The sequence below is a fragment of the Salarias fasciatus genome, chromosome 2 (genome assembly GCF_902148845.1).
Source record: "Salarias fasciatus chromosome 2, fSalaFa1.1, whole genome shotgun sequence".
Lineage (NCBI taxonomy): Eukaryota > Metazoa > Chordata > Actinopteri > Blenniiformes > Blenniidae > Salarias > Salarias fasciatus.
This window is the reverse complement of record NC_043746.1, coordinates 31,074,233-31,093,944: the sequence shown is the minus strand read 5'-3', so window position 1 is coordinate 31,093,944 and position 19,712 is coordinate 31,074,233. Positions and strand designations below refer to the sequence as shown.

Below are 19,712 nucleotides of genomic sequence, written 5' to 3'. Positions count from 1 at the left end.
GAACAGATGTAACATCCAAGCAAACCTAACCACACAGATCCTTTCAACAGGGGTGGAAGACGGCCTCCCGGAGGGTTCCTGGTCCCGGAAGAGACCACCAGGACCAGAGAGCCTCAGAGTCCTACACGTGTCTTTGAACCTAAACAAGCCGGTCTCTCTCAGACCACAGAAAGCTTCACAGCCAGAGTTTTTTAATGAAATGTAACCGAGTTGTTTCGTCCTTCAGTTCTGGAAATGCTCACAAACGGAATCCTTGGCCAGCCAGGACCCGTAGCCCTGGGACAGCAGGTGGGCCTGCAGGATGCTCTTGGCCTCCTGGTAGGGCGTTGCCATCTTCTTCAGTGACAAAACAACAAGAGAAACTGTCAACAGCGGTCCGGACGGGGGAGGCCAGGGCCGCCACGGGTCTGCCGTTACCTTGGCTTTCCTGTAGGAGGCCGTGGACAGCAGGTCCTCCCTCTGACAGGCTTTAGCCACCATCCTGAAACGGTCCAGCATCGCCGCTTTGCACAGACGGCTCGCCAGCGCGGAGCTGCTCCTGAAAGGGGACCTGGAGAGAGAACGGCAGCGTGGGCTTTGGTCCAGGCCGGGACAGCGAGGGAGGTTTGAGGAGGAGGCCGGATCGACGGCCGAGCTGCTCAATTCAGTCAGGAAGTACAGCTGCTCCTAAACCCGAGCATTGGTAGGAACAGTTCTGATCGCCTTGGTCCATCTTTGTTTAAACTGTTTGTCAACAACAGAGGCAAAGTGTGTGAACTCGGGAAATTTGTATTATTTGTCGATGACAGATATTTTAGAAATCGGTGAAGACTGACAGATACTTTTGGAATCCATCCCATTAGAGCTACACAGAGGAGCAACAACAGCCGTTCACAGTGTGGCTTTCTATCAAACACACCATTATGTCAACCATCCGAAACTTTAACGTTCACTGACAATCAAAACTATTTAAGTATGCATATAGTCAAATTTATCGCCGAGTAATATTCAGAGAATGTTTTGCTCCCTGCTCTAGGCTGGAGATGCTAGCCTTCTGCTCTACACTGTGGCTCTGCACCAACGTTCCCGTCTTACTGCTCCACGGCTCTCCCCTCCAGCCCGTCCACCACCTCCAGGGAGATGTCGCCCTGGATCCAGTTGATGCTGTAGGTGGGGTGCCGGCCGCTCAGCGGGCTGCTGGTGGGTGTGGACGGCACCAGGATGATCCGGGGCCTCACCATGCAGTAATGCATGGGCAGCTTGGAGGTGATCCCCTCCACACGATGGCTCACACACAGCTCCAACCCACGAGTGTCGCTGCAGTTCGGATCGCCTGGAAGACATTCAGCAAAACCAGCTATCAACGGAGCGATCGCCACTGCCAGACTAAAAACGCACAAGTCACTTTAGTGTGGGGTCCCGTCTGGACCTCCATGATCCAGACCTGCTCTGGACTTCACTCAGACATGGTCCCAGAGTCCAGATGTTGGACCAGTTTGAAGCAACACAATGTTCCCAGCAGGACAGCATACCAGCTCCACAGCTATTTTAACCTCACTTGCATGTTTTTGCACCGTGGGAGGAAGCCGCAGTACTAAGAGGGAACCACCAACACACGGGGAGAACATGCAAACTCCACACTGAAAGACCCTGGGCCGCGACCTTTACTTCGACCCAATGACCGAATTTGTTGCTACCCTTAAATTGAATGAGCACGCTATTTGTGCAAATTGTTTTTGTTTTCTTCTACTTTGGATTGTTGATTGTGCGGGGGGGGGGGGGGGGGGGGGGGGGGGGGGGGGGACTGTTATAAGTTCTTTGAACTTCCACCTGCTCCCTTTGAGTACCACCATTGTATTTTTGTTTGTTGATGTGATTTTGATTTGTTTCCATTTTATCATGTTACTCAAATAAAAATAAAAAAAGAAAGAAAAAAATATCAGCTGTAGCGTGCTTTATAGCACGTGCACCAGATTACTGAACCAAAGAAACAGTGAAACTAATTCATCCATTTTGAAATTACAACAGGAATATGGTGGAACAGATGAAGGAACTTGAGGATCGTCACGTTTTTGAAATTAATTCTGCTGTTTGTGTGCCGTCTGTACAGTTTGTGGTCTAATCAACCCCGTTTATAAAGATTAACTTAGCAGGGTATTCCTATTAAATAAAACTACAATAAATCACATTGTATTGCCAGTAATGGTAACTGATAATAAAGATTCTAGTTTGAACTGTGGCTAAAACTCTTTGACCTGTTCCAATATTGTTTTTAAGTTTCAACCATGTTTGGTTCATCAAACAGAAGGCATTGAAGCACAGGTGGATCTGTGGTAGCGTCGCCATAGCAACCACAAGCTGAAACAACATGCCCGGAAATGAAAAACTAGGAATCAAATACGTCAATCAATTGTATTACGCCCCCCGAGACCCATCTAGACCCCCCCAGACCCATCCAGACCCACGCAGCAGGTCTGCCAGAGGGACTTGCCGATGAGGATGTTCTGCACGTAGACGGGCTCGATGAAGTGGCTGAGCAGCGCGCCCTGGTAGCCCAGGACCTGCCACTGCGTCAGCTTGTCTGCGGCGGACATGCTCATCAAGTTGGAGCTGGAACCGTCGTCGGCCGACGAGGAGACGGAGAACACCTTGAGCAGAGGGGAGAATAAAAGCATGAGAGGAGGGGTCAGGGGGTCAGGGGGTCAGGGGGTCGGGGGTCAGGCATGTCGGATACCTTTCCCTCCACTGACAGGTGCAGGTTCATGTCCTGGACGGCCTCCCAGGCGTGGACAGACAGCGGCCTCATGCGCCTGGACATTCAACACACAGCTGATGAGACGCCTGCGAGACCTTCAGGTGCTCAGAGCTGCACGGGAAAAACGACAACTGAACGACGACGGTCAGTAATGTGCAGGAAGTGACAAACGGAGCAGAACCACTGAAGCTGGACGAGCTGTGTTCAGCAGGGTGAAGAAGGTTTTTAGAGTCTGGGTCCTGTTTAACTGTCCAATCCTGGAGGACCCGGACCCGGATACTCACAGCACAGTGTTCGGAGCGCCTTTAGGCAGCTGGTTGATGTACAGGTGAAGAGTGACGCCTCCCTTCAGGGTGAGCAGGCTGCTGCTGCTGTTCTGCTCGAAGATCGAGGTCTTGTTCAGGCTATTCACTTCACTGAAGAACATCAGCACATGTCGATACAGGAACCTGGACACACACACACACACACACACACACACACTTCTGTTCAGAATCAGAAACCGGGGAGGAACCTGTGGCTCCGGTGGAGTGACGGACGGAGGGACGGACGGACCTCATCAGAGATCTCCTCGCCGTGACCACCGCATGGGAATCGTGCAGAAGGCGTCCAGTGAACGACTCTCTCTGCTTGGCGTTGTAGTTTCCAGTGCCGATGGCGATCACGTCACACCCGGTGGCTGGAAGGCAGGAAGCAGAGTGCGTACGGCAGGACACACACACACACACACACACACACACACACACACACACACACACACACACACACACTGTGTGTCTGCCGGGTTTCAATCTCATCTCCATGTCCGGACCCCGATGAGCGGTCAGGCAGCGGTCGGACTATGAGCGGCTGGAGTCACTCACGCGTCTCGATGATGAAGGCCGCCGTGCAGCCGGCGCAGTCGGAGAACTCCGGGTGGCGGTTCATCAGTCGGATCAGCTGATCTCTCACCGAGTGAGGAATCTGCAGGTTGACCAGAGTTTTCCTTTCTGGAAGACAATCAGCTGGTCAGCACCACTCCCTGCTCCCCTTCGGCCGATTCATCCGGTAAAACCAGAGTGAAGAACTGGAGGAGAGCAGAACTCCCATCGCTACCGTGGCAGGCGACGGCGGCCGGGGCCTCTGCCGGTCTGGACTTCGGGCTTTGGTCCGGGGCCGGCAGGCTGAAAGGAAAACCTGAGAAAGAGAGAGACAGACGAAAGAGCGAAGCTGTGAAGGTGGAGTTCAGGAAGCCCTCAGACGCGCTGCTCCATCAAGCTTTCTGCATTTCAAACAGCGAACCCCCCCTCCAGACAGTCCAACCTGGTTGGGGACCCACTGTTCCAGACGGGAGGCTCTCCAGGTGGGGCAGCAGGTCGTCCAGGGCGAACTGGGCCGCGTGGCGCCGAGCGTCTTTCTTCGTGATCCCGATGCCGGTCTTGTACGTCACGTCGTTGACCACCACACAAAAGGCGAAGTACAGCCTCTGCACATAGGCTGAGAGCAGGTCGACTCATCAGCCGGGGATGACAGAGCGCTCTTCTTCACACTGCCACTGGGGGGGCTGGGCTGTACCTGGGGTGGAAGTCTCCTTTATTTCCAATCTGAGCTGGAACATGGTGGCGAGGTGATGGAGCAGCGACACGGCGTGCAGCTCTCCTTGCTTGTAGCTGCCGATCAGGCTCTCGAGGGGCACCCGGGGCTTGGGACCTGAGCAGAGATCATTCAGACGTAAGCAGAACACCGGCCGCCGCCGCAGAACCCAGCAAACACGAACACGAGAGGCACCATTACTATAGAAAGGTTTAGCTGCAGATCTGGGCTGAGAGGAGTCCGGCACTGGAAACGATCCCAGAGTTGGAGCCATCCTGCGAGCTGAGGAGAGAAACCAAGACAGGAAACAGTGACTGCAGGAGGTTATCGCGTCCAGCCAGACCACAAAGGTCAGGGGGCACGTAGCAGTCATAGACTCAGCCGCTGTGCTCCGGTATATCCTTCTGCGGAGCGCTATGCTTGTGCAGATCTGTGTGTATCAAAACGCTATTTTAACGGATTGAAAAGAAAACACATCTTTTAAAATGTTTTATAACCATTAGGATTTACTTCACGTGCTAACACGCCGTCCCCTGGACCACTGGAAGGAGGATTTTGTCCACTTTCGTCAGTCCAGCTCTGTCTCCTCTTCACCTCCCTAAGCTAACTACGATGCTAACAGCTGGGAGCCAAAACGGGTCTCCAAACGAAGCTGCCGGAGGATAGAGGAAAGGCCATAGAAAAGAAGGAAGAACCCGTGTTTTACTCGGAGATTCCTTTACGAGGTGCCGGACATTCAAATCACAAAAGGGATTTAGGACTGATCACGAAGTGGGGAAGTTTCTGCTGGACACGTAACATGCTGATTATCCCATTCTAGTGTGTTTCTGTTGCATAAACACGTAAGAAACTACTTTACGGATTGTTTCCTTATGGATGATTGGAAGATGAGTCCGACATGATTACAAATGTGTTTTAAAATCCTATGTGGAAAGAAGATGCTCCAGCCCCGCGGATGTAAACAAACTGACATGCGGTTGACGTGCGCGCTCCCACAGTCCTCATGCGGAGGGAGCCGCGCATGCGCAGTGCTCCAAAAATGGCAAATCGGCCATGTCGTACGAAATCGGCGGAGAATCCTCCAGCATACCTTTAAGGTGAACAAACATCTAGAAGTTAAATCTACCACATCTCACTAAAAGTGACAACTTAAACAAACAATGCAATGTTATTGTGACTACAAAACAGCCGAAACGAAAAGGCTAAGAGTCAACATTTTAATGTAAATTAGATAAAGAAAACATTAGCATGCTAACAGGCTAATCTGTACAGCAATCTGAGAGCGCTAATTTTCGACGGAACTCTAACTATGAATGACTGATAAACAGCGTCGCTCGACCCTTCCGCCTGTATGTTACATGAATGATCCATATCTCACCGTTTTTCAGTGATTTCGGGTTGTTTTTAAAGTTTCTTACCCATGGTATGAACAGCGGTCTGAGTCGACGCACATGAGGAATCACGCTGATGAGCAGTGTGGCGTTCGCGGACGACTCGGTGTCATTTTAAGGACTTTCAAATAATAGACAAGAACCGATTTAGGGCTGCCTGCGAGACGTTCCCACGCGCAAAGTTCTCACGCCTTCTTCGCGTGTGGCCTGTGTGCCTGATGAGTCCCAGCTGTCGACACTGCCTTCACGAGCACATCTCAGAGTGTCAGTTTTCCGGAACGAACTGCAGTCACCTGAACGCAGCAGCAGGACGAGGAGGCGCTTGAGCTGACGCGGTGTTTTGGGCTAACTGGTCTCCCTGCTAACTGGTGACTGACTGACTTTGTTCTTTATTCTTGTTACTGCTAGATCTTTAAAACCTGACATAAAGCCTTGTCGAACCTTTTATGAGTCTTATTTCAGCATCTGCTGTTACAAGCAGCATCAGCAGCAAAGTCACCAGTGAGCAAGGAAACCAGTTCATTCTTAACACCACATTTACAAATCAAGATTTTAGCAACAGAAAAACACACTACACATAAAACGCTCTGTCAAAAGACACACCGCAGCATTCGGGTGCACTTTTTTATGAACAACACTCAAGGTAAAGCACAATAGAATATGTGTCAGAAAATCATCTCTGTGAGCTAACAACTGACACCACCCAGAGCTGTATCGTGAGATGGGTGGATGAATGGAGGGTGGATAAACGATGGAGGGATAGATTTATGGATTGCTGGTGCATGGATGGATGAAGGATGAATGAAGAGTGGGTGAAGGATTTATGAAGGGTGGATGAAGGATGGATGGAGGATGGAGGGTGGATGAAGGATGAAGGATAGATCAATGGTGGGTGAAGGATGGATGGAAGATGTATGAAGGATGGGTGAAAGATGGAAGGTGGATGGATGAAGGATGAACGAAGGATGGATGGAGGGTGGATAAAGGACGAAGGGCGGAATGAGGATGGATGGAGGATGGCTGAAGGGTGGATGACGGATGGATGGATTGCTGATGGGTGGATGAAGGGTGAATGGATTGTTGATGGGTGGATGAAGGGTGAAGGGTGGATGACTGCAGGTCTCTGCAGTGCCTGGAGCTGCGGTTTCTCACTCTCTGCTGTTGATGAACCAGTATGACTCCAGAGAGTAAATCAACCTGTCGGTCTGACCTTCAGATGGAAACAATGCTTCTGGTTTTTACATGCAAAGGAAATCCTGAGTGAAGCTGAGATGACAGCCGCCTGAGGGGAACCCCTCTGATTCACACTGGATCAAGAACTCAATAAAACACTCAGGAGTGTTTTATTGAATTATTCATCAACAGGTAGTCGTTGAAGTTGATGAAGTGTGTCGGAGCTCACTCTTCTCAGGTTGGTGAAGTGAGACCTGACAGAGGCCCCCTCTTTTCTCACCTCCTCCACCCACTGACATGCTGACGATTGCGGTGTGTTTGCATCAGCAGCTTCCTCCTCTTCCTCTCACATCTACTTTTGTTATTGGCACTTGCTCTGCTGTCCCACTCATATTGCCTTCTTGTTAAAAAAGAAAATTACCTCATGATTTATGAATTTCCTTCAAACAGTAAAAATCCCTGCCTGGACCGCCACTCACAGTCTTAGTGTGTCATCTAAAAACAGCAATGACGGCACGAAGAAGGAGGTCAAGTCTATTTTTAGCATCAGAGACTGTTTTTCCACTTTTGTGGCTGTTTGATAAAATGAAGTTAAAACATGAGCAGTAGCAGGTGAAAAAGTGAAATCACACTTTTCACTTCCAGAACAGTTTAGTCTCTAAAGTGACTGACTGTTGTTTCTCTGCAGGAGCCACACAGCAGCGTGAAAACATCCTTTGGCTCTGCATGTTCTCCCTGAGCACACACGAGCTTCCTCTACAGGGTGGACCTCACCTTCCTCCACGACAGTCAGTTGGATGAAGTGGAATAAAAGATGAGCGAAGAGAATATGATGTTGTTTTTGTTGGTGTTCAGGCTTTTCATTAATGTGAAAAAGGTGAACAAACATCTAGAAGTTGTTAGTGAAGCATTAACGAAGTGCTTCGGATTTGCCGATCACGTGACAGTGACGTCTGTGAGGAACCCGACCAGAGCAGAGCCTTTCTGTGTTGTGAGCACGGTGTGGTTCACTTCACTCGTCAGGAGCTGCAGCTGCACCACAGCGTGGAGGACGTCTGAGAAGAGCTTCACCATGCTCAAGACTGAAAACCACAGCCAGCAGCCAGAGCGGACCACGCTCAGAAATCAGGACAATATGGTGAAGGAAATGTTTTCATGGGTAGAAGTAGAGCAGATGGATGGATAGAGGGATGATGGATGGATGATGGATGATTGATAGATGGATAGATAGCAGATGGATGATAGATGGATGGATGATGATGATGAATGGATGATATATGGATGTAGGATGGACGGATAATAGATGGATGAAGGATGGATGGATGATGGATGACAGATGGATGGATGATGAATGGATGATACATGGATGAATGATAGATGAATGATGAATAGATGATGGATGGATGATGGATGGATGATGATGATGGATGGCTGGATGGATGGATGGATGGATGATGATGGTAATGGATGGATAGATGGATGATGATGGATGGACGATGATGATGGATGGATGGATGGATGGATGGATGATGATGATGGATGATGGATGATGATGATGGATGGATGGATGGATGATGGATGGATGGATGGATAGATGGATGGATGGATGAATGAAGCATGGATGGATGGATGGATGAATGATGGATGGATGGATGAATGATGGATGGATGCTGGATGGAGGGATGGATGCTGGATGGATGTGTTCAGTGCTGTGGGGCCTTTGCGGTCGCTGTGGTTTAACACTTCATGTGCAGCGGCTCACAGAATCGAAACTGCTGGTATGTTTTGGGGTCGACTGAAAAGACGAGTTTGGCGTCCGTGTTTTCCTTTCTCCCCCCGACCACGAGGCTGCCCCGGCGGCGACGCCGATTAGCAATTACCAGAGCCTGAAAGTGAAACGGAACAAGCAGCCCACAGGCAGCCAGCAGCGAAGGTCACCACAGGAACACATCTGGTTTGACACCTCCGCAGTCTGCAGGGACAAATTCACTCTGATCAGCCACACTCGCGGAGGAAAAGGACGCAGTGCGAAATGAGTTAGCACGCTCCATCCTCCGTTCCCAGAAGCAGCGAAGGTAAAGGAACGAGATGAGTCATTCAGCTGAGCATGCATCACCCTCTCTACACATGTTCCCATTAATGAAGCTGGAAGTGAAACTTCTGGGTCTGCTGGTTTTATAACAAGTAATTTCACACTTTCCATCAAAAATATCCTTCCATTTGCACAGCAGTGGAACTTTTTCACTTTAGTATCACACTTCGAAACTTTAATGTCACACTTTGAAACTTTAATATCACACTTCGAAACTTTAATGTCACACTTTGAAACTTTAATATCACACTTCGAAACTTTGATATCACACTTCGAAACTTTAATGTCACACTTTGAAACTTTAATATCGCAGTTTAAAGTCTCAGTCCTTGTCTGCGTGTCTCACATGACGATGGGAACGGCTGAAGCTGCATTGTTGTTCATATCGCGGTGCTGTTTGCTCAGGATGGAAAACTCTCAACAACTCTGATCGGAAACAAAACCCAGTGGAAATATTTGCAGTTAATATGTCGTCAATATCACACTTCAAGTCTTCAATATCACTCTTCAAAACTTTGGGGCTTGGGCTCACAGGCGACGGTCCTGTCCCCCTTCCTGTTCCCGCTCTACAGGTTCTGGTCTCAGTCTCTGATGACTCTGCTCTGTATCAGCAGAGCCTGGAGGCTGGGTCCAGAGGGGTGGTGGACAGGTTGGTGGAGTGGAGCGGACTGCACCACCTGCAACTCGATGTGTTGAAGACTAAGGAGCTGGTGGTGGACCTCAGGAGACAGAGGACAGAGGACAGTCTCCTGAAGGCAGCTGACTCAAACAGACCGAACAAACTCATCAGAAGAGCTGCCTCTGCCCTGGGGGTGGAGCTGGGGTCTGTGGGGGAGTCTGCAGTGGAGGCGGATGCTGAGGAAGCTGATCAGCATCATGGATACTACCTCCCCTCCCCGCCTCCCGCCTCCTGGATTTGTCCTGTATGTTATTTGTTCTTAGTAAATTTTTATTTGTTCATGGCTCGTTGTGTGGCACTCTGGCAAAGCGACTTCGTCTGGGATGAATAAAGGTTGTCTTAATGTCACACTTCAAATCTTCAGTAATACAGTTTGAAGTCTCAGTCCCTGTCTGCGTGTCTCACATGACGATGGGAACGGCTGAAGCTGTATTGTTGTTCATATTGCGGTGCTGTTTGCTCAGGATGGAAAACTCTCAACAACGAAACGGAAACGAAACCCAGCGGAAATATTTGCTGTTAATATGAAGTCAGTGCACGCCTGCACCGTCTCACCGGTCTGGGAAAGCAGAAAGCCAAAGGAAGCCAGTGGAGGCAGCGGAATTTCCCCCAGGACACCACCAGCCTCCTTCAATTCTACGTCTCAGTGCAGAATAGTCAGAAAGCTCCTCTAATCTGCTGTCATTAAACCACAGAGTGTCACAGCAGATGTAAGCCCACCTGCCATGACTGATGTGGTTTTTCTGACTCTTCCCACATGAGCAACACATTACAGGAGGAAGATGACCTTTAGCACTGCCCAGGGGCGGCACTGGGGTTTAAGTTCAGAGGACAGAAACCTCCCGTAGAGCAGAAGGGCAAAAGCTGGCTGGATCTTTTCAGTATGAGTACAGACGGTGAAAGCAGAACCTCACCATCCTTCTGACTTTTTGGGTTTGAAGCAGGAGGTGTCCGAAAAGTTTCCACAGGGAGAACTGGCTTGTGGTGGCCAAGCGTCCATAGCGACGTGATCCTTCGATCAGCCCCCTAAAATAGGCCTAGCAACACCACTGGCACTGCCTACGATCACCGTTTGCTTCGTGGTGTGTAGTGGTTGGCACTGTCACCTGACCGTGACAAAGGCAGCGGTTCCAGTCCGAAGCCATGTGTGGAGTTTGTAAGCCTGCTTGCTTGAATGTTCAAGCCTTGCTTTTCCCAGGTTTCCTTTCCACAGACAACAGCTAATGTGGAGTTTGCATGTTCTCCCTGTGCAGTTCTGGGCTTTCTCTGCTTTCCTTCCACAGAGTAGAAACATTAGCTGAGAATGGAGTTAGCTCGTGTCCAGTGATGCTCTGCTCACCTGTCCCGGGCCTGCCTTCAATCTGGTCCGCCTCCTGAGACCCCGAGCTGATGGAAGGCTTTTAAAACACCGGCCGTGCTTCCATCTTGCGGTTCATACTTGCGTCCAGTAGAGGGCAGTGTAAGAATGAAGATGAAATGAAGTGCTGGGCTCCAGGTGAAGGTTACACAGGAAACGTCCTCACTCTGAAACACTGCGGTGATATGATCAGTCTCAGTGAATATCCATCAGCAAATACTGGAGCTTTGTGCAGATCAATAATAATCAGGACTGACATTGTTTATGGACCTCTTCTAGTTTTACACTGAAACAAACACTGGTTAAAAGACATGAATACATGTAAAATCACAGGATCTATCAAGTCGATGTGAGGGAGTTACTGCTATTGTTCCCAGAAACGATGAGGCGCTGTGTATTATCTGACAACACGACAGAGATAAGAGTGAAACACAAGTCTTCATAATGTAGACAATCTGCTGGAGCACCAGATCCAGTGCTGGTTATGTGAACTAGACCAGTGTTTCCCAGTCCCGGTCCTCAGCCCCCCCCCCCCCCCCCCCCCCCCCCCCCCCGTCCTGGTCAGGGACTGAAGTAGGCTAACTCTTTCTCTGGTCAGGGTGTCCTCAGTCCATCAGAGATCACCAGAGAACAGAACCCGGTGCCCCATGGCTCTGCAGGCCTCTGACAGACATCCCCCCCCCCCCCCCATTGATAACTTGCAGCAGCAGCCTGTGTGCAGCCTGCTGCTGCAGTGGCGTTCAGCTGCAGCCCTCCAATGTGTCTCCACAGCCAAGATTGAATCTTCCCCATTCATTAGACTAAGTGGATGAGGCTCTCTAATAGGGGCTCCCTTCCCCTCAATAATTGCCGTTGATTGGCGTAAATTAGACCCCAGTTGCCAGACGAGTGATTCTCGACGACGATAATCCGATTCCCAACTCAAACTAATAGGATTTTAACTCTGGCTTGGGCCTAATGTCCGTCTGTACAGCCTGGCCGTGGCCCTCCGCCCATCCAGCCGACGTCCTCTGGATCATATTGGGGCCGGGCCGGGCTGGGGCCAGAGCCGCCGTGCGGATCCTGAGGGTTAGGGCTGGGGTCACGGACATCCTGCGCTCCGTGGCCTCCGTCACCCCCCCCCCCCCCCCCCCCCCCCCCCCCCCAATCAATCGGTCTTTCGAGGGGAACATGCGTGTGAATGAGGCTGATGTGTGGCTCCAGCCCGGCCTCTGGATTCTGAATGATGACATGGAGCAGAGGGTTTTCAGGGACCGAGCATGAATCGGAACTGGAAGACAGAGGAAGCAGATGGCCGTGTTTTATTTAACGTCCAGAGAGCGCCATTGACTGGATCTGCTCCGGAAGAAAGTCGTATTTCAGGACAAGCTGGTTTTTCATTAATAAAAGAGTCTTTTCAACACAAGTTTCACAGTATTTCCTCACTACAGGCAGCGTGTACAATAACAACTGGTTTCCAGAGAGACAGGCTGACATTGGATCAACAGATAAAAGAAGAAAAACATCATTTCAGGAGATGTTTTGTGGAATAACTTCAGAAAACCACAGTGCAGAGTCCTTGCAGTCTTCAACCTTTCTCCATAAGTGAAGCACACTACATGTTCCTTTGTCACTGGGCGATAAGGGGACGGTGCTAGTACTAAGGCCCGAGGACTAATGAATCTCCACTCCATTACCGCTGAATCGGACAGATTGCTCTCCCGGAGAAATGAATTGAGTTTTTTGTATTTGTGAGATCATTCTCCCTCCATTAACTGCTCTTTATCCCGTCTCTTCATCACAGGCAAATCAGGTTAGGCAGCCATGATTAGCTGGGGTGGCCTCCCTTTTTAAAAGGTAATTGGGTTTGGCGGCTCAGCTGATAGTGCCATTAGGACCAATAAAGGCTGGGCTTGGCTCTTCCACTCACACAGATTCTTCGGCAGCAGATGGCAGACGGAGGGAGAGCTCTCCGACGCATCCAGGCCCAAAACAAAGTTTGTGTAACCAAAGTAGTCCGGGGGCATCTCTTTATGCGTCTGCCCCCCTTCGCCACCCCCACACCCCCGAGCTGGTTCATATTTTGTCCTGTTTAATTGGGATTGAGGGTGGGGGGGGGTGTTTTCAAAGCCAGCCAAATCACCACTTTTAATATTCTTAACGCTGGTGACAAAATGAGATCTTTGCGATGGGGATAATTCATCATGTGAACAGAAATGGTTTAATTGAATGGAGGACTCTGGGATGAAATGTCAGCGACGTGTGAAGAAAGGAAAGGCTGACGTGGAAGTAGAGGACCCTGCGTTCACTGCGTCAGTCTGAAGTTTCTCTGGGAAAGTGAAGGAAAGTGTTTGGTGTTGGAAGACTGGGTTATTTCTAGACCAATGAAGCATTTCATTAGATTATGGCTATGGCTAATGCTAACAGCTGCCTGACAGAGGAACGGCTCTGTTCTCCTGTACGGCGGCAGTAATTAACACTGCTAATTCCTTTATAATCATCAGCTCTTGCATTCAAAGCAGAGGCATTGCATTACTTCATTATTCTCGGGATGCTAATGAAGGCTTTTCTCAAGCTTCAGCTGCGTTCGCTCCCCAACTTGTTGACGTGAAGAAGAGGATGAGGAAGAGGACTGTTGGCTGAAGTCACACGGCGCAGCCCGGATCGATCTGCTGCCGCCGTATCATGTCCTGTCATCTGGACCGGACGAAAGGTGAACTTTGCAGTTCCGAGAAGCGCCGCGAAGCCGCAGATAGCCTTACTGCGCGCGGGGCCTCGTCCTACAGGGAAAGGTGCATTAGTGGTGACAGGCGGCCGGTGGGGACCGAGGCTGATGGGAGATTTAGACGGCTGGAGGTGAGCGTGTGTATTATGTGGCCGGCCTTTGCTGTGACCGTCTCCGTCTTATCGCTTCCACCGAGGGGCTCCGATCCCACCGCCGCTCTTATCTGCGGGCCGGGCTGGGCTTTTCCCTCCCGCTCTTCCAGGAACTGCCCCAGGTTACAGGACTGGGCCGCTGGTAATGTGAAAGACGACTCTGCAGCCTCGGTTTCTTTTCTCCTCTCCAGCAACTGCAAAGTTCATGTAAAGAAGCTATCTTTTGTGGGATTTGATTTCAGGTCGTGGTACATTCATAATGTAATAAGCGCAGTCCCTTCTGACCTCTTCAACCTTGAGAATGGTTATTTATTTGCAAACTCAAACAAATGCAGTCGAGGAGAAGCCGTCGCTCAGTTTGCTCTGCTGATTTGTTTATGGAGCCTTTTCTCCAGCTAATATATTTCAGCTGCAGCGCAGGAGAAAATGGACAAGTGGAATGGAAATGCAATAACGCGTCTGCCGGGGTGGGTCTGTTTCTGTCCCTGCGTACACTCAGTGATGTACTGCTGAGGCAGAACCAGCAGGTTGTGGTCCATTTTCACCTGAGAGCTGCTCATCTGCAGCCCTCCTAAATAAAACATGGTGTCGCCAGGCGCCGGTAAGTGTCCCTGGAAGAGCAGAGGGAGGAAGGGTGAGGGTAAAAAGCGTCCAGGTTAAGTTGTTTGAAAGGCCCCGGGTATTAAGAGGCATTTTACACTTAAGAAGTTGGTTTCGCTGGGTTTTCTGTTTCCCCTCTTATTGATTGATGCTCAACTATCAATGCATAATAGAAAAGCACTCAGAGCAAATGCAGGGTTATGGCCTTGGGAGGGAGCCGGCAGACGAGACTGCAGCACCCCCCCACTCCAATGCCATTATTGGCCCATAAAGGATCCCCGGGGAAGGCCACGGTGTTCAGATCAGCACACACCAAATACCCAATTAAAAAAGGCTTTAAATTCCCTCCTCTTTCCTGGGCAAAAATCAATCTGAATTCAATCTATTCGGCTAGGATTCCGACAGAGCAGGTAATTGCCCATAATCGGTCAGCTAGGTGACAACAGCTTAAAGGGGAGACACTAATACAATCAGGTATTTGCTTTCAACGCCCGTCCTGGGCCCGGGCCCGGGCTGTCGAAAAACAGGTAGAGTGCAGTTTATGTAGCCATCAGACAAAGGCGTATATAAAGTTACACAAGTCCTCTGCTGGAGGGTGCGAGACAGCTGATGAAGAGAGCCTGCGAAGCGCTGCGGGGCCGAGACTTCCTCCACGAGCCGCCATGAAGCTGCGGGCGCGGCGCTCGGCGATGGTCTCGGAGCCCGGCCTGTCACGGAGCTGGAAATGAAGCACGGCTCATGTTCGTCTATAAAAGGCTCACGTTGTCGACACCCATTATCGGCGCAATTTGCACACAATACAGTGAAACTCAACCCCCCCCCCACAATGAAGGCCTGGCACGCTCGGCGGCGGCGCGAGGCCAGGGGGATGCTCGACGGCGGCGTGACGTCCCGCTCCTCTGCAGCAGCCGACGGACCACAATAAGAACAGAAACCAGCAGATGCTCAACATTTTGACCCTCCTGTAAAATATGAAGACCACCAGAGTGGACGGAGCGTCGGAGAAGAGCCGGAGCGCCGCCGGCCCGCCGGCGTCCGGCCCGCTGCCTTTAACTCCGCTCCGCCCGCTCGGTAATATGATGTCCAGCGGGGTCAGCCGGGGTCGCGGGGTCAGCGGCAGGAGGCTACAATTAATGGATCTCTCAATAAAACGGGAGCTAATATTACCAGGCCTCTGCTGGCCGCGAGCCGGGCGGAGCGAGCAGGGAATTCCTCGCAGCAGAGAGCGCGGCGCGGGGCAAACAGCTTGGCTCAGAAATTACTTTCTGTAATGGGCCCGGCCTTCCAGAGTGGAAGCACACTTTTAATTGACCAATCAAAAGGAAACAAAGCAGCCGATCTTCAGAAAGCCAATCGAATTTGTTTCATTTCCTGCCAGATCCATGGCAGTTTGAGACCGTCAGGCAGTACATCAGCGCAGTTGATTATGAATATATCAAATAGCCGGCAGCTTTCAGAGCTTCTGACTGCGTGCATTAATAAGCACGCCCAAAATCAATGCCTTCTCTTTAGTGTAGTATTATCCTTCTGTTAAGGAGTGAAAAATATGGGAGTGAATTATTAAAAGCTGCTTCAGCGGTTCCTCGCGCGGCCAGCAGCCGGATTTTCGCCGAGCGGGCGGCGTTTTCAATCAAGTCCTCAAATGATGCCGTGAGGAAGAGTTTCGGTGAATCACTGCCCAGTGATTTATGTGGAGAAAGAGTGAGCAGCATCAGTCACCATGGCTGCTCTGGTTCCCAGCCCCCTCACTGAAGCTGCACTGCCGCTGCCGTCCATAGGGTGGCGCGTTCCACTCTGTTTCCAGTCCAGGCAGCGTGAACGAGTGAGGCCTGATCAAATCTCACCCTCCAGATCAGATCCGACACCTGGAAACACTGAATGATGTCTCAAATCCAGCTGCAGAGGTAAAGACAGTCCCTCAGGGCTCAGTGCTGGGACCCGAACTGTTCCTGCTACACATCAATGGCATTGGCAAAGTATATGAAATTGTGAAATTTGTATAATTTGCAGATGACAAAAATATCGTGGTGAGATTTTTCAGCAACTTTTGGATACAACCACTTTAGAGTTAAAAAAGAATTAAATTATGGTTTGATAAAAACACGTTATCTTTAAATCTATGCAAAGTAAATTTAATGTTGTTAAATATAAAATGAATAGTCATTTAAATGTATAGAGGGGGCAAACACTGAGAGGGTGATCCAGAAAAAATTCCTGGGAGTAATAATTGATGGCAAAATTTGCTGTAAACTACAAATTAAACAAATTAAAAAGAAAATATCAAGAAGCATCTCAGTCCTGGCCAAAGCCTGCGATATACTGGATCAGAAATCTCTCTTTATTGTTTACAACTCACTGATTTTGCCACATTTAAATCAGTGTGTGGTGGAGAAACATGTAAATTCATTAAAAAGGCTCGTTATCCTGTAGAAAAAACTGTAAGAACTGTTCACAGGGGCGTTTCCATGAACAGACTAATCCATTATTCCTACAATCAAAATCTTTGAAATTCATGGATCTTGTGGAATTTAAAACCATTTCAAAAATAAACAAAGCAAAGAACCACTTATTACCACATAATATTCAGAAAGTGTTCTGTGAAAGAAAGAAAAGTTGTGATCTGAAGGGAGAGCTCCAGTTTAAAGTTACAGTCCCAACGTCCCTGAAGGCTTTCTGTGTCTCAATACAGAAAGTAAAATTATGAAACAAATGATCTGTGGAGACAGACAAATCTCAAATGCAGCTGAATTTAAACGGATATATAAGGAAACGATCTTGGCAAATCCAGGATTCTGTGATGAGAGGGTTGTTGTGTCCCTGAGTGACGGGTGTTGTTTAACTGTAGACATTTTGTTCATGCAATGAAATTGTTGAATTGACAAAGATGGAATGGGAGGATTCAATATCAGACATGTATAAGAAGACTTATCACACATTTGGAGGCTCGTTTTGTTATCTTTGGTGCATTTCATTTATTTTCTTTAATTATTATTCATTGTTTAATTTGTGTTTACATGTTTGAATTAAAGTGCAAAGTGTCAAAAGCACTGTTAGATGTGACTGAAGGAGGGCCAGGAAACACAGAGAAATATTAATAGTACCGGAAAATAACACTTTGGACAATGGAGAAATTGGAGCTAATTTGGTTTTTAAGGCCCATGGTATTTCTACATTTACTCAAGATTTTATTTCTAAAATAATCAACACTAAAGAAAAATGAAAATATAATTTAACAAAAGGAATTATTATTATTATTATTATTATTATTATTATTATTATTATTATTATTATTATTACTATACCCTGTCTTTAGTCTCTGTTCTACATTCTTATTGAGTTGCTTCATAAACGTATTTTCTGGAAAAACATGTGAAACAAACAAAGATATGAAATGAGACATGTGAGGAACAACTTCATCTCTCCCCCACCAGAGTCTTCCCCTCTTTCAATCCAGACTCACACCGTCAGTTTCAAACTGCCTTCACTGTCATTACACTGGGTATTGGATTTATCTCTCACTTTTGCTTGTTGTTTTTATTTATCTGACTTATTTAAAGTCAACTAGAGTGTTTTGAAAGGTGCTGCTCACATAACAATTATTATTATTATTATTATTATTATTATTATTGTTATTATTATCACCATTATCCATTATCCATCAATATTATTAATAATTGTACAACAGTGTTTACTGAATCATAAATACATTTTATGGAAATCAGGAAACAGGGTGGTGTAACTGTTTCATGTTCTTCCACTGAAGGGATTTCCAGTTTCAGTCAGACACACACACACACACACACACAGAGCACCTGTTAGTGTGTATTGTAGTTTAATTCGGTGCTTGAAAACAAATCACGCTGGCATTCGGGGCCTTTCATGAGCGCATTTCCGCAGTTTGTCAGGAACTTTGAAGCGGCTGGGCCCGGCGCTCGGCGGCTCGCCGCGCGGCGCTGCGGCGCTGCAGCGTGTATTTGATTTCACAGAGAGGTGGTAAACATGCCGGCCTCCTCCTCGTCTCTGTTGTTCCGACACGCTCAGCTGAGACAGAGCAGCTCTAAAGTGTCAGCTGGAGGATGTGGGCTCCGCAGGTCAGCTTTCACACACACACACACCGACGCAGCTCCGGTTTCAGCCCTCGGTACGGGTGGAGGTTCCACATCCACACACCGCTTGGATGGAAGGCATGTTTTAATAGATGGACCTCATTAGCATATTGACCTTTGACCTCTGGTGATGTAAAGACGTGTCTCTCTCATGGCTCATCGTTCAAGGAGACGCTTCCTTTGTCTGGATCATAATATGAGGCTGTCGCAGCTGATGGATCCCAGAAGGACGGTTTATTAACTCCACCTCAGGATGACGGGAGTGACGGCGCCCAGCATGCAGAGATTCAGAGACTCAGAAAATTCAGAGGCTTCAGAGGCTGCAAAGGCTTCACAAGGCTTCAGAGCTTCAAGACTTCACAGGCTTCTCATTCTTCAGAGGCAGTTTGGGGGTGTTTTTGGTGGAGAAGGTTTGAACCCCTGTAAAAGCATCGCTTGGAGTTGTGTGTTGTGAGTTGTGTGCTTGTGTTTGTGAAGAGAAAAAAAAAAAATGTACAACACAAATCTTCCACATTCACAAATCCTTAATTCCAGCTGAAAAATCCATTTTACAAGTCACAGATGACACACTCACATCTTTCTACTATTATTGTGGTGAATTTGTTGAATTTGTTTTCCTGAATCAAAGTGAAGTTCTTCCCTCGGAGTCACAGATTCTGTTTCCTTCAGCCAGACCTCACTGCTGCTCTGAGATGTTTGATGATAAACATCTGTACAGTCGGTCAGTGGAGAAAAAGGCGGTGCTTAAGTGGGATGGACAGACTCCACAGCCAATCAGAGGAGAGGTGCTTTGGTCAATCAACAACAACAACAAAAAAAAAAAGATGGCGGATATATTCTTTCTATTTTTGTTGGAAATCACTGAATTTTAAAATAAGCTGTGGCTTTAGCTAAATTTTGATAGCATCTCTTCGGAGAAAACTAGATTTTATTTTAATATCATTCATGTAGTTGGTGGATACGAGCCATTGGTTTTTCGTTTTGATGTACGTTCTCTCAGCTTTCTCGATGTACATCTTGTTGCTGTGCTGGTTGCTAAGGATGCAGAAAGTTGATGTTGGGTCCAGGACTGGTATTCCTCTCCTCTGATTGGCTGTGAGTCTGTCAATCTCAGCTAAGCTCCGCCTTTTTCTCCACTGACTGAACAGTTTG

At 48.5% G+C, this 19,712-nt stretch overlaps 1 protein-coding gene across 1 annotated transcript; it reads right to left on the bottom strand.

The window, feature by feature from the left end:
- Nucleotides 1–222: 222 nt before the first annotated feature.
- On the bottom strand, nt 223–15,230 carry LOC115396906 (adenosine deaminase domain-containing protein 1-like). The gene is made up of 13 exons (XM_030102989.1): nt 15,216–15,230; nt 14,348–14,465; nt 4,289–4,423; nt 4,037–4,210; nt 3,830–3,910; nt 3,598–3,723; nt 3,290–3,413; nt 3,019–3,183; nt 2,714–2,789; nt 2,471–2,627; nt 1,075–1,312; nt 418–550; nt 223–336 (listed from the first exon to the last, which is right to left on the bottom strand). Exons 1-13 carry the CDS (start codon nt 15,228–15,230, stop codon nt 223–225), a joined length of 1,656 nt encoding a protein of 551 aa, XP_029958849.1.
- Nucleotides 15,231–19,712: the final 4,482 nt, after the last annotated feature.